The sequence below is a fragment of the Dendropsophus ebraccatus genome, chromosome 6 (assembly GCF_027789765.1).
Source record: "Dendropsophus ebraccatus isolate aDenEbr1 chromosome 6, aDenEbr1.pat, whole genome shotgun sequence".
Classification (NCBI taxonomy): domain Eukaryota; kingdom Metazoa; phylum Chordata; class Amphibia; order Anura; family Hylidae; genus Dendropsophus; species Dendropsophus ebraccatus.
This window is the reverse complement of record NC_091459.1, coordinates 44331269-44345495: the sequence shown is the minus strand read 5'-3', so window position 1 is coordinate 44345495 and position 14227 is coordinate 44331269. Positions and strand designations below refer to the sequence as shown.

Below are 14227 nucleotides of genomic sequence, written 5' to 3'. Positions count from 1 at the left end.
TATTTCCTCCCTCCTTCTAAATTTGGATGCATACTATACAGAAAAAAATATGATTATTATTAAAGTGGTTGGCCACTTTATAGTATAATTGCTCAGTGTACAGTATAAGTACAGTAAGTGTATTCACTGCACTTACTGACAGTAGTTCCCCATGTACCTCATAGAGCTAATATTAGACTCCCCTACTTCAGGGTGGGCTGTCCTGCTCTGTGGAGAGTCTGTCCATAAAATGGCTGACATGAAGGAGCATGTGACCATGCATCACCGCCAAGTGTCCAACACTGAGCCTTTATATGCCTACGGTGGACACTTGGGGGGCGGAGCATGGTCACATGTTCTTACATGTCGGCCATCTTATGAACAGACTTACCACAGAGCAGGGCAGCCCAGCCTGGAGGACGGGTGTCTGATTTTAGCTCTATGAGGTATACAGGGAGCTGCTGTAAGTATATACAGTGAGTATACAGTACTTACTAAGGCCATGTTCCCACTATGTAAGTTCCGTAGTTATCGGCAGTGATTACTACGGAACTTATGTAGTGCTGCCTTATATGAAATCCCGGCTGGAGTGTATACACACACCAGGATCCCTAGCGGCACCGCAAGAAACTGACAAGCTGCAGAAAGTCCTATCAGTTCACACAATGGAGTGTGTGGCTCCAGCCGCACGCTCCATTGTATGCAGTGGGGAATTCTGATGTGGGCGTGCACGGATGCGCCCGCATACGAATTTGAGGGTGGTAAAGATCATCCAGACAGTACTGCAGTAACGTCCAGGATGATCTTTTCTGACACTGGCTGCTCTGTGAACCGGCTGGTCATGGAACGGCCTGTCTCTTACAGAGTGGGAACATGGCCTAATACTGTACACTGAACAATTGTACTATAAAGTGGCCAACCCCTTTAAAGCCATCTTCTATTTACATCCTAAAATTACATTTTTCTGAGAGGATAAACCCCCGTCTTCTTTAGTTAATACCTCAGTTTTTTTGCACGTATACATCTTTTGAGGCATGCAGTTATTTAAACTGTTGGGGTATTTAAGTTCAGTTACAATTTATTTAATTCAGCATCCTCTTCTGATTAATTGCAGCATAAAAATGTTGCTTGGTAATTGCTGTACAAACTCTTAATAAATTCTACTTTATATATCATAAAGGTTGCTGAATGCAATGACATGGAGATTGCTGGCCTTGTTTGTCCCTAAAATAGAAAGTAACATTAACTAACCTTTGGTTTGTGCCTTGGTTTTTTCTGCTTTCTCCTTCTCTTCAGTTTTTTCTTTGGTAATTACTGTAATCAGACAAATAAGAGAAGAAAGTGGAATCAGGTTATTATAGCCATTGTATATATATATATATATATATATATATATATATATATATATATATATTTTATAGATTAGAGTGGTACTCCAAAGGGGGAAAATTCTCAGATTAACTGGTGTCAGTAAATTATATAGATTTGTAAATGACTTCCATTTCAAAATCTGGAGTCTTCCAGTACTTATCAGCTGCCGTGTGCAGAAAGTGGTGTATTCCTTCCAGTCTGACATGGGGCTCTCTGCTGCCACTTCTGTCCATGTCAGGAACTGTCCAGACCAAGGGGAATTTGCTACTGCTCCGGACAGTTCCTCACATGTACAGAGGTGGCAGCAGAGAGTACTGTGTCAGACTGAACAGAATACAGAACTTCCTGTAGGGCATATAACAACTGATAAGTAAGAAAACATGGAGTACTCCTTTAATGGAATGTTCAGAACGTAAGTATGTCTACCCTTTAACTCCATGTGCCTGAGCAATTTAAAAAAAAAAAAAAAAAAAAAAGGTTGTGGCTGGAAAAATACAAATACATCAGTAAATATTTCGTTATTAAAACTATAGAAACTATATTAAACAATATTAAACAGTTGCATTTTGTTCTGTCCATATAAAAAAAAAAAAAAAAAAGCATTTTTCAAGTTTAAAGGGGTATTCCAGGGAAAATCAATAATTTAGCAAAGGAAAGGGTTAACCAAGGTTAACACTTTCCTAATATACTTACCTGTTGTTTTTTGGCCCCCCAAGGAGATCTCCGGTCCGGTCACGTGATCTTGCAGCTTGTGGCTTGGATCCTCTTCTCCTTCCGGTTCGGTGACGTCACCCAGCCGGCGTCGCTCTCCGTCTCATTAGCAGTAGAGCACTGAACCCTGACTGGCTTGGTAGCGTGCAGCCAATCAGGGTTCAGTGCTCTGAATCCCCACCACGCTTCAGAGTGGGGGTCCCCTGAGGCTGCAGTAAATTATCAGGGGTCGTCGGGCTCAGTGCCGGTCACCAGTTACATGGGCCGGCACTGCACTACAGCAGGTGAATGCGTCAATCATCACTGCGCCTACCGAGTCCCGGGAGGGGATGCGGCGGGCGGCATTACTTCATTCATAGCTACCAGACACCCGGCTGCCCGCCGCATCCCTTCCCCCCAGGGACTCAGGGTCGGCATCGGTGGGGAAGTAATGTGTAACGGCTGCTGATCCCCCCCGGCCCCCCCTCCCTGTGTCCCTGTCAGAGATCGCTCCCCCCTACCCCCGGAGCGTGCTGCTGGCCCCGATCTCTGCACTGGTCTGAAGCACCTGTACTCAGCTGACAGGCTCTGTGTACGGGGCAAGACAGAAATCTCTCCTGCCTCACTCACACTGAGCCTGTCAGCTGAGTACAGGTGCCTGAGACCAGTGCAGAGATCGGGGCCAGCAGCGCGCTCCGGGGGTGAGCGATCTCTGACAGGGACACAGGGAGGGGGGCCGGGGGGGATCAGCAGCAAATACATATTACTTTGCAGGACTTCCCCCCCTCCCTGTGTCCCTGTCAGAGATCGCTCACCCCCGGAGCGGAGCGTGCTGCTGGCCCTGATCTCTGCACTGGTCTCAAGCACCTGTACTCAGCTGACAGGGTCTGTGTACGGGGCAAGACAGAAATCTCTCCTGCCTCACTCACACAGAGCCTGCCAGCTGAGTACAGGTGCCTGAGACCAGTGCTGAGATCGGGGCCAGCAGCACGCTCTGGGGGTGAGTGATCTCTGACAGGGACACAGGGAGGGGGGGCCGGGGGGGATCAGCAGCCGATACACATTACTTCCCCACCGATGCCGACCCTGAGTCCCTGGGGGGAAGGGATGCGGCGGGCAGCCGGGTGTCTGGTAGCTATGAATGAAGTAATGCCGCCCGCCACATCCCCTCCCGGGACTCGGTCGGCATTGCTGACGCAGGGGGGGGGGGAGGGGGTTCTGCGGAGTGATGATTGACGCCAGACCCCGCATTCACCTGCTGTAGTGCAGTGACGGCCCATGTAACTGGTGACCGGCACTGAGCCCGACGACCCCTGATAATTTACTGCAGCCTCAGGGGACCCCCACTCTGAAGCGTGGTGGGGATGCAGAGCACTGAACCCTGATTGGCTGCACGCTACCAAGCCAGTCAGGGTTCAGTGCTCTGCTGCTAATGAGACGGAGAGCGACGCCGGCTGGGTGACGTCACCGAACCGGAAGGAGAAGAGGATCCGAGCCACAAGCTGCAAGATCACGTGACCGGACCGGAGATCTCCTTGGGGGGCCAAAAAACAACAGGTAAGTATATTAGGAAAGTGTTAACCTTGGTTAACCCTTTCCTTTGCTAAATTATTGATTTTCCCTGGAATACCCCTTTAAGTAATGAACTTCATTGAAATAAACAGGGGACTTGAGCATTTAACCAGGTGCCACCTGATTGACAGAGCTGAGGGTATCTGGTTAACCTATTGCATTTTTAGCTTCAAATTTTTGTACCTTGAAGGTACAATGTTTAAAAATCCCTTCAAGGGCCAAAATATACACTAATTTGAACAAAAAAATGCAATAGGTTACTGCAGTAGGTGGGAGATATAACTGATGGACAAAAGATTGTTCGGCCATCAGTCATTGAAGCACCACAAGGTGCTTGGTGAAGCATCGAGCTCGATTGAGCACTTTGATGCCATATCAAGCACTATGTTCTACTTGTTCAACACTAATATATACATGTACTGTATAACCAATACTAACCCTTGATTTGGTCTTTCTTTTGGGTTTTTTCCTTTTTCTCTGGCTTCTCTTTTGTTGTTTCTGAAGGAAAAAAAAATGTCAAGTGTGTGTAACAATATTAACTACAATATCTACAACAGGCTAAAAATCATCATTTCATGTGGCGTCTATGTCTCTATAATAGCTAAAGTTAGAAAAAAAAAATCATGAAATTTCTACCTAGACAACCAAACCTCCCAGCAATTGTAGCAAGTCACATGTTTACTTTGATAATATAAGAACTGGAAAACTGTGCTGCTTGAATGGTGTAGTAATAATGCAAAATAAACCTGGGTGATTAGGCTCTCTAGAACTAATATACCATTTGCTTTAAAGATCAAGCACCCTACAGTGTGGCCCATTTACAATAATAGAGGACAAATACTTATCACAGCACTTTAACTTGAATTCTTTCCAATTTTGCCGTTTCCTTGATGATGAATTAAAGTTATGATGAATTGGTCTTCGGCAATGTCATACATTAGATATGTTAATGAGGATTTGCTGATATACTATGTAGATTCACCCCAAGCAAGCAATTATGTGCTGGACTAATGCAACGGAGGCCATGATTATTGAAGCCTACCGAAAAGCACATATGCTTTGACCTTTAGTTAACCTGCACTAATATATGAGGGATCTGCACTTACTGCAATTGCCTAATGTAAATGTATTATTAGGATTGCTCATTTTTCCAAGTGAAAGTGACTAAACGCTAGAAAGACTAAAAGAAATGTGATTTTTTTCCTCTGGAGTTTTAGAAATGAGTAAACAAATAGCCTTTTTATGTGTATTGCTGTCACACCACAGATTGGGGATCTACCCAAAATGGGGGGAGGAGATGGTCTTTGGGAAATCCAACCAAAATTGTTTACATAGAGTGAGCCAGCACATGTTAGCATATAAGACTATGGTCAGTGCTGGATAGTTGCTGGGAAGTCATGCTGAAACATAGTTGACGTTTAAGGGCAATGAATCACTTCAATAATATGTCAATGTGCAGTGACTGATAATGACTATGTATTTCCACCCCAACTAAGCGATTATGTTGTTGACTAATGCAACCAAAGGCATGATTTTTGCAGCTTACTGAAAACTAATATACGCCCTGGTCATTAGCTAACCTGGGCCAAAATATGAGGAATCTGAGCGTACGCAATTACCTAACATACACGTTTCCTCGACAAGATTCAATTTACTGAAGTTTATAATAAAGTAAAAAACTTCCTTTTGTTTAACTTCCATTTTTAAAAAAAGGAAAAGGTTAAAGCTTTGGCCAATGAGGGGGCGGAGCCAGATGCCGAGCTAAGAGGACGTGTGCTGCAGAGCTCCGGCGAAGACACACAGAATAACGGTGCATAGCCCGCCTGAAAGCATCTGACTTGGAGCCATGGGGAAGAGGAGCACTCAAAAGACCCCCAGGAAGACTTCGGCTGCCGGAGTAGTCGTGGCGGGACTGCTAGACGCCTATTTAGCGGGGGACCCGACCGGGACTCAGGGCAAGATGGCGCCGGCGCCCCATGCGCTGCAACCGACCCACTTCCATCTGCAGTCCGGATTGGCAGGTGAGAGAGAGCCTGACCGGACGGCCCCTCTGGTGTCTGACATACTCCCCCCACCCAACCCGACGGTTACGGAGGGACATGAGGTAGGGGTGCGCAGCAAGATGGCCCAGACGCAGCTACCGGCCGGCTCCTGACTGCATGCGGAGGTCATAGGTGAGGAGGAGTGTGACCTGAGAGCCCCCCTGGAGGCAGTGGAGCTGTCCCCCCCAGCCTAGCCACATCGGAAAGTTACGATTCTCCTGCCGGGAGTCCTACTACCCAGGCTCACCACGTGACGGCGGCCATTACTGCCTCTAGGGACACAGACTTACTGCAACCACAGGCAGCCACTGTGGATGACGCCTCCTGTTCTTCCCGATCCTTCTCCGCTCTCCCCCCCTGACCGACTAAGCAGAACAGACTGAGAGGGGCTCCCCACCCCATGGGCTTACAGAACCCGATACCGGCCTGGTCCCTGACTGGGGTGGGACCCCATATAAACAACATGACTGGGCCTGGTATGGAGCAAACATCTGCCTGGGGATCTTCCCCATTCTCCCCCTCAGATGTGAAGGAGGCTGACAGGGCACTGCCTCCCCCCCTGCGTGCTTACTTGCAAAATATTCCCACGAAAGAGGACTTTCAATCTCTCATACATAAGTGAAGGCAGCCTGTAAGGGTGAAATAGCGGCCCTACGATTGGATATACAACATATTGGGCAGAGGGTGGACACTCTGGAAGAGGACCACGATTCCACCAGAGCATACATAGCTGACTTGCAAGAAACAGTGCAGGCACAGAGTGAGGCCCTACATGAATGTCAGAAACATCTAGAGGACTTGGACAATAAAGGACGCAGACATAACATCAGGATCAGGGGCCTTGCAGAGCCGCCTCAAGGAGAGGACTTACAAATAACACTCACTGCCCTATTCAACCAGATTCTAGAAGCTCCCTCGGGTCATGTGGTGAAAATGGATAGAGCTCACAGAGCTCTTAGACCCTAGGGCACCAATGCCCAGCCACGAGATGTAATCTGCTGATGTAATAACTGACTTTACGCTTAAAGAAACTATAATGCAAGCTGAGAGGAATCAGAGGACCATCAGCTTTGTGGGAGACCAGGTCCAACTCCTACCGGACCTCTCATGGGTCACTTTGCAATGACGTAGGCTGCTACGTCCCCTCTTGCGTACCCTGCAGGAAGCTTGCATCCCGTACCGTTGGGGCTTCCCATTCAGTTTGAATGTACACTATTATGGGGTGTCCGCAATACTGCGAAGTGCAGCTGATCTCCCACGATTTTGTGATTCCCTCGAGCTCCCGATTCCAGATCTCCCCAATTGGGAACTTTTGCCTGCCAGACCACCCCCTCCTCCGGTGTGGGAACGAATGGGAGCACGCCGAAAGCGGATTACCCACCCATCTTCCCCGCCAGAAAATAGACTCTCTCGTAGGCAACCGCGACTGTGAACTCCCACTATGGCCATTTATGCTTAGGTCCTCCTTACCCTTTTTGATATTTGGTTTCAGGTTCAATGCTAGTTAATGTTACTCTATTTTGTTGATGCACCTTTTTTTTATCATGCAATGTTTATCTCTAAATTGTTGGCTGTCCCCCCGGCAGCTGGTTGGTCTGATTGCTTACATTTTGGCGTACTCCTTCAGGGGCGTCTTCTCTGATCCCCCCTCTCCTGACAGGGACTTTGTCGCTCCCGTTGGACCCTATTGTGGATCCTTGGGGTAGACAAATTCACCCAGAAGTTTTGCACTAGAGTCTATTGATGGCCCAGTCAGCGACTGTCCTACCACAGTTGACAGTTAGATCCATTTGGATTGTGTTTAGTTCAATGTTACTAATGGTTTGCTTCTTCTTTTTGTTTTTGTCTGTCTTGTCTCCCTCCCCTCCCTTCTCTCCCCCCCCCCCCCGAAGGTGCTACCATAGGTCTCGTAGGTGGATCTCCAATCGGCGCTGCTGGCTCCTGGCTCCGGGCGCAGGGCTCTCTGACCTCCATGTCAAACTCACAGGTGACTACACTACTCCACCTCCCCCACTGGCTATCATGGTGCGTCTAGTGACCTTTAATGTAAAAGGGTTAAATGTGAAGAGACGCTTGCTTCTTAGAGAGTTGAAATCTCTTAAGGCAGATATTGCCTTCATACAGGAGACACATCATGATAGCTCATGCTCTTTTAAATTTGCCCACTTTCAATACCCCACGGTGCATACTGCCACCCTTGACAAAAAGAGAGCAGGCGTAGCCATTCTGATCTCCAAACTATGCCCTTTGACCGTCACTCAAACTGACTCTGACCCCGGTAGATATGATCCGGTAGATATGTCATTCTTACTGGCCTTCTGTGGGGCTCCCCAATACTTCTCTGTAACCTCTACTGCCCCAACACAGGCCAGATTGCTTTTTAACGAAGGTGTTTGTTAAAGTTTCTCGACTCCTGGCAGACATGGCTTCCCCGATTCTGTTCATTGGGGGAGACTTTAATGTCCCTCTTTCCCCGGGGATTGACCGTGCTACCCGGCCCAACGCCCCAACCTATACTCCTACAGTCCCAAAAATTTCGCCAATTGATCAGGCGATACGAACTTTTTGACCTCTGGAGGGTGCAGCACCCTTCTGAGCGGCAGTACACTTTCTTCTCGCACCCTCATGAGATGCATACGCGTATCGACTATCTTTTGGGAAACATCTTGTGCCTACGTCTCACAGCTGCTGTGGACATTACGGGTATTACGTGGTCAGACCACTCACCCATTACAGTAGACCTCAAAGATTCTACCTCACCATGTCGGGTCTGCCACTGGCGACTCAACGAGCTGTTGGTGAAAACCCCTGCCCAGAGGGATTCCCTTAAGGAATGTATACGCAAATACTTCTCCATGAACTCTGGGAGTGTCTCCTCCCAGGCCGTGCTATGGGAAGCCCATAAGGCAGTCCTGAGGGGGCACTGTATCTCAGTCTCCACTAAAATGAAAAAGGATTCCCAAGCACAGGCCCTGGATCTTGCCGCACAGATACTCTCTCTAGAGGAAAAAATGGTTGCCGCCCCCTCCACCTCCATCCTGAAACAGCTAGTGGAAACCCGTACCCGCCTCAAAGACCTAGCGGTCCTAAAAGTAGAAAAATTGCTTACATACACGAAGCACAAATACTACGAGAAGGCGAATAGGGCTCACTCTCTCCTAGCCTTCCAGTTGCGGGATAGCACGGCGCTGACTGCCCCTTTTGCTGTTAAAAAAAGGGGAGGTGAACTTAGCTATGACCCTGCTCAGATTGCGGAGTCATTTGCCGAATACTACACTTTCCTCTATTCCCTACCATCCCAGTTCCCAGGGGACCCAAAGGCCCGTGAACGTTGTTTACAGGATTACTTTTTGGCCTGCCACCTGCCCACTAGCGACGAGAGCCTGGCCGCGTTGAATTTGTCATTCTCCATGGAGGAGCTCACGGAGACTATAAAGGAACTGCCCAATGGGAAATCTCCGGGAGCTGACGGTCTGCTGTACTCCTATTATAAAACGTTCCAGGAGGTGCTAGCCCCACATCTACTGGAGTTGTATAATTCCTTCCTGCAGGGGACCCCCGTACCAACCAGAATGCTAGATTCTTACATTACAGTAGTCCCTAAACCTAACAAAGACCCAACAGACTGCAGCAGCTATAGACCAATCTCACTTCTAAACGCCGACTTGAAGATTTTCACTAAACTGCTCGCAAATAGACTGGGGGCCCTCCTGCCGGGTCTCATAGACAAGGATCAGGTTGGCTTTGTACTGAACCGTCAGGCTGGGGACAATACGAGACCCACGATAGACCTCATAGAGGTGCTGAACCGGATCAAATCCTCTGGCCTTCTCCTCAGCTTAGACGCTGAGAAAGCCTTTGATAGGCTGAGCTGAGGCATTCCTGACTTAAGGAAATATTACTTGGCGGTGCCCTGTTAGGCCCTATGAGGCGAGCAGTCTGGACGGAGGCAAAGCAGTAGCCCCACTCCACTCTGCTCCCTCACTGCTTGAGCCCTTTCTGTATTACCCGCAAATCCCTGGGAGTTTGGATGCTGACACCATAGCTCCCTGGCTGGCTGCGGGACTATTTCAATATGCAGATGTAGTAGACCCACTCAAAAGCACAATTCTTCCCTTCCCGAAACTTAGAGACAAATTCTCTCTCCCCCTGCAAACTTTCACCTTTTGACACTACGGGCAGCGGTCAGAGGTCTTTGTGGAACTGTACCCTTTCCCAAACCTTCTGCCTTTGAATATCTATGTAGAGTGACCAGGAATACTCGGGGTCTCATATCTGTGATATATGACTACTTGACTCCTCCATCTGATGACCCGGAGGCAACTCATGGATACATGACAAAATGGGAAACGTACTTGGGGAGGCCGATCCCGTATAGTTTGTGGCAGATAATATGGTCCCAGGCAGCAAAGTCCTCTGCCTGCGTAAGTTTCAAGGAAAACCAGTTTAAGATACTTGCACACTGGTACCACACACCTGACCTCCTCTGTTGTATCTGTCCACAGACGCCCCCCACGTGCTGGAGGTGTGGTCGGGACAGGGGGACACTTCTGCACATTTTTTGGGAATGCCCACTTCTGGTATTTTACTGGCGGGATGTCCGCTCCCTAGTTAGGGAGGTGCTTCAGGTGGAGATCCCATTAGACATTGCCAGCTGTATGCTAAATGTTCCCCCTAAACAAATGCGTAAGCCAGCTGCGAGACTGCTCTTGCACATACTCACGGCTGCCAAGTGCTCCATCTCGGCCAAGTGGAAACAGTCTCAACCTCCCACTCGGGCACAACTCATCCAGAAAATGACTGAGATTAGGCGAATGTAGTACTTGACCGCCTTGAATGCCAATACCATAGAGAAATTCTCCAAGATTTGGGACCCTTGGGTAGCCAAATTTAGGTCCACCACTTCTCCCTAATGTTTCTTCCCTTACATGTCTGTCTGTGTCTTTGTCTCGTCTTTTATAGTTCTGTTTGGATTTAGTGAGCCCAGGTTGTTGTGCTCACAGACTGAACCCGCTACAGTTTTTTACAGATACAACTACTCTCAGAGCGCCCACTGGCGGTATCGGCCTAGATACCCCTGTGAGTCCCTAACCGGACAATCTCTCACCTTTGGTCACCCCTGGACTTTCTGGGTCCGACGAGTAGGGATGCGTACATGTGACTTTTGAGGCCGAAATTCCACGGCGCAGTTCCACGTCTATGTGCTACAATAGTATTGCAACGATATTCTGTCTGAGAGACGTCTTGTATTTGTGTCATGGCTTTATACTAATGTTGATCGTTGTATGTATAAATAAACAGTTATAAAAAAAAAAAAAGCTTTGGCCAATTGTAATCCTCACCAAATAGCAAAAACACAAAATGACTGCTGCTTCTGTTGGTTTGACAAAGGCCAGAATTGGCCAAAACATTGCAATTGAATTTATTTCATATTGTATAGACTGTGTTCAGGTGGAAGACCAGCCCTGGCTAAACACAGAAGTTATAAATTATTAAAGGGTATCCCTAGCTCATGTTATTTCCTATTTACATGATTAGGATACCATGGTGATCAGTGGCGATCTGTCTCCTGCACGTTCACAGCCAATGCTCTATTTATTCCCAATAGGGCTTAGAGCTCGGCAATGTTCTGAAGCCCAATATGCACAAAAAATAATAATAATAATACTGGCCACACATGACTGGTGCACTCTGTTCATCCAGGGGGACATTTTACCTCCATTCTATGGATAGTGGTTTGACCCCTACTGATCAGCATTAGCCTTCTACCACCACCACCATCATCTGACAGTTTTCGCTTTGCAGTCAGTCAAGATTAAAGGGCAGATTATGGGAATAAGGAGGTTAGATAAGTCTTTAGTGGATGCTTGAAGGCCTCTATAGAGCTTGGAAATTAGAGCAATCCAAGGCTCAGGAACATCAGCTTCTGTATGTTTAAATGTAATTTCTGAGCTATCTGGCACTGGCCTCATCCCTTTAAGAACTGAATTTGTGAAAATTTATTTTCAGTGAACAAGTCATAAAGTTTAGATCCTGCCTTTTACCTTTACATATAGTACACATACAGGTTCTGGAACATTAAACATTTTGGATAGTGTTGAGCAGACTTACTGAACTGTTTGGGTTTGGAAAAGTTCTCTGAACCTGAATGCTCAGCATTTGACTCCTGGCAGTTAGAGAAGTTGGATAGAAAGTTGGAAGAAAAACATGGATACAGCCTGGACACAGCATGGATACAGCTGGAGAAGTTAGATGGTGCCCTAGGTAGTCCTGGAAAACATGCATGCAGCCAAAGGCCACGTTCAGACACTGTATAACAGCGGCCATTCTGTGACATGATCGTGTCACAGAATGGATGCTGTCTGTAAAGTTCACTTCAGCTGGTACTGCAGTATCGGCGGGATGAACATCACTTCTTTTTAACTAGAATGCAAGCACATTCAGGTGTGCCCGCGTTCCAATTACCGATAGAGGACAATGTAAAGTACAGCTGGAGACGGACTTTACATTGTCTGCACAGTCTATTTCGTGTGGCCACTGTCCACCGAATAGCGGTTGCACAAAATTGACATGCCAGTTTCCTGTGCAGTCACAAGGAATCCCGGTCGGAGTGTATACAATGGGGGACATTTATTAAGTCTGGCGTTTTTTTTATGCCTGGCGTAAAAATGTCCCAGCAGCTCCGGAAGTCATGGGATTTATGTAGAGGCGCGCTGCCTTTACATAAATCCAGATATCACAGAGCCTCTACATGTAGAAAATTTGAAACCTATGCCAGCGTAGGTTTTAGAAAAATGACAAATGCAGCAGACCCAGAGTCCGCGTCCCCCGTCCCACCCCCCTCCACGCTCCACTGGCGAAGGTGGCGTAAGATGGCCAGATGCAAATATTTTATTCGCAAAACGTCCATTTGCAAATAAATTAAGTCGCATCTGGCCAACAAATACAACTTTTTGCTTGATAATTTTCCCCCAATGTGTCTACACTCAGGCCGGGATTCCATAGTAGTGAAGTCGATCAAACCTGCAATACCGGCCGTTGTTTAATCAAAAAATAGAGTGTGTAAATGGTCCAAAGGCTGTATCCATTTTTTCCTTGCAGCCCTAGGGTGCCATCCAACTTCTCCAGCTGCCGGGAGTCAAATGCTGAGCCTTCAGGTTTAGAGGACTTTTCTGAACCCGAACAGTTCAGGAGTACACTCAACATTCTGGATTATTAGATCACACAAAAATATTATGAGGTAGAAATAGTGCCATATTAACAGATTGTACTGGATTATCAGGTGTGATATTAGAGAATGTGCAGATTTTTTTTCCTGAGCTATTTGCAGAACATATGAGCTGTACAGTACATAGCAACTGATATTGCTGGCTACTAACCCTTGGTTACAGGTTTCTTTTCAGCCTTTTCCTTTTTAGGTGTTTCTTTTGCTACAGCTGAAATAAAAAAGATATAGTCGTAATAAGTATAACGTTAGTTGAAGGAATCTAAGATCTCTCATGGCCTAATGGCCAGGGCACAGTAATTATACCTGTCAATCATCTTTTCCAGAATAAAAAAACAAAAAAAAAAAACACCTGTCTACATGCCTCAAGTGACTTCTGGGACACACCATAGATAAGCTGACATGTTGGTCATGTTTTATTAATCATCCCCATTTATGCATTATAGTATCAATATTATAATCATAGTCTGATGAAAATATTTTGAAAGCTATGAAAGTTAAAGATTGTTGAAAGATAGTTAAAGAATGAATATAAAAGTAAAGGGGTATGCTATGCTGCAATGTTTATAGTGACAGGAGAAGTAGGAAAAGAACTACTGAATATTTTAGCAGATATATTTTATATAGAGAATTAGATATAACATTCTAGTTTTTAGCTTTGTATAAGTTACAGTATTTTATGATGGGTCTAGAAAGGAAAAAGTTTAAAAGACTATTTTAATGAGGACTCCAGATTTTTTAACATTATCATTTCCAGATGGCTGAGCTTAGTGGAAACTTTCCTGCCAAATGTATATTTTCTTTGAAAAGATGGTGGCAAGCATTCTGAAGGGGGAAAAAAAACCCATATCCCATATTGCTAAACATGGGAACACCTGAACTCTTAATATACTTTCCCAAAGTACCGGAGTGTAACAGTGCACTAACATTTATAACAATACTCAATATTATAAAGTATAATAAAAAATAAAAAAAAAAAAAAAATATATATATATATATATATATATATATATATATATATATATATATATATATATATACTGTGATGCCTAATTCTGGGCATGAGTGAGCTGCCCATAATTTTCAGTGTACTTGAGTCAAGCCCTTCACTAGCTATAACAAAGTGTACCTTTTTTTTCCTGGAGTGTTTATTTAACATAACATTAAGTATTATAAGAAACCTCTAAAAGTTGTATAAGAGTATTAGGGCCCTATTCCACCGGACGACTATCATTTAGATTATCGTTAAATCGTTCGAATCTAAATGATAATCGTTCGTTTGAAATGCAGTTAACGATTAACGACCGAACAAGAAATCGTTGATCGCTTTATAAGACCTGGACCTATT

The 14227-nt window shown here is 45.9% G+C and overlaps 1 protein-coding gene across 1 annotated transcript in view; it reads right to left on the bottom strand.

The window, feature by feature from the left end:
• The window catches only part of TRDN (triadin), a 255364-nt gene that overhangs the window by 85617 nt on the left and 155520 nt on the right, over positions 1-14227 (bottom strand). Inside the window, exons 13-15 of the mRNA XM_069974192.1 lie at positions 13034-13090; positions 4051-4110; positions 1231-1293 (exon numbers count right to left, since the gene is read on the bottom strand). Of these exons, the coding sequence (XP_069830293.1) occupies positions 1231-1293; positions 4051-4110; positions 13034-13090 (180 nt within the window). The remainder of the gene's footprint in view (positions 1-1230; positions 1294-4050; positions 4111-13033; positions 13091-14227) is intronic.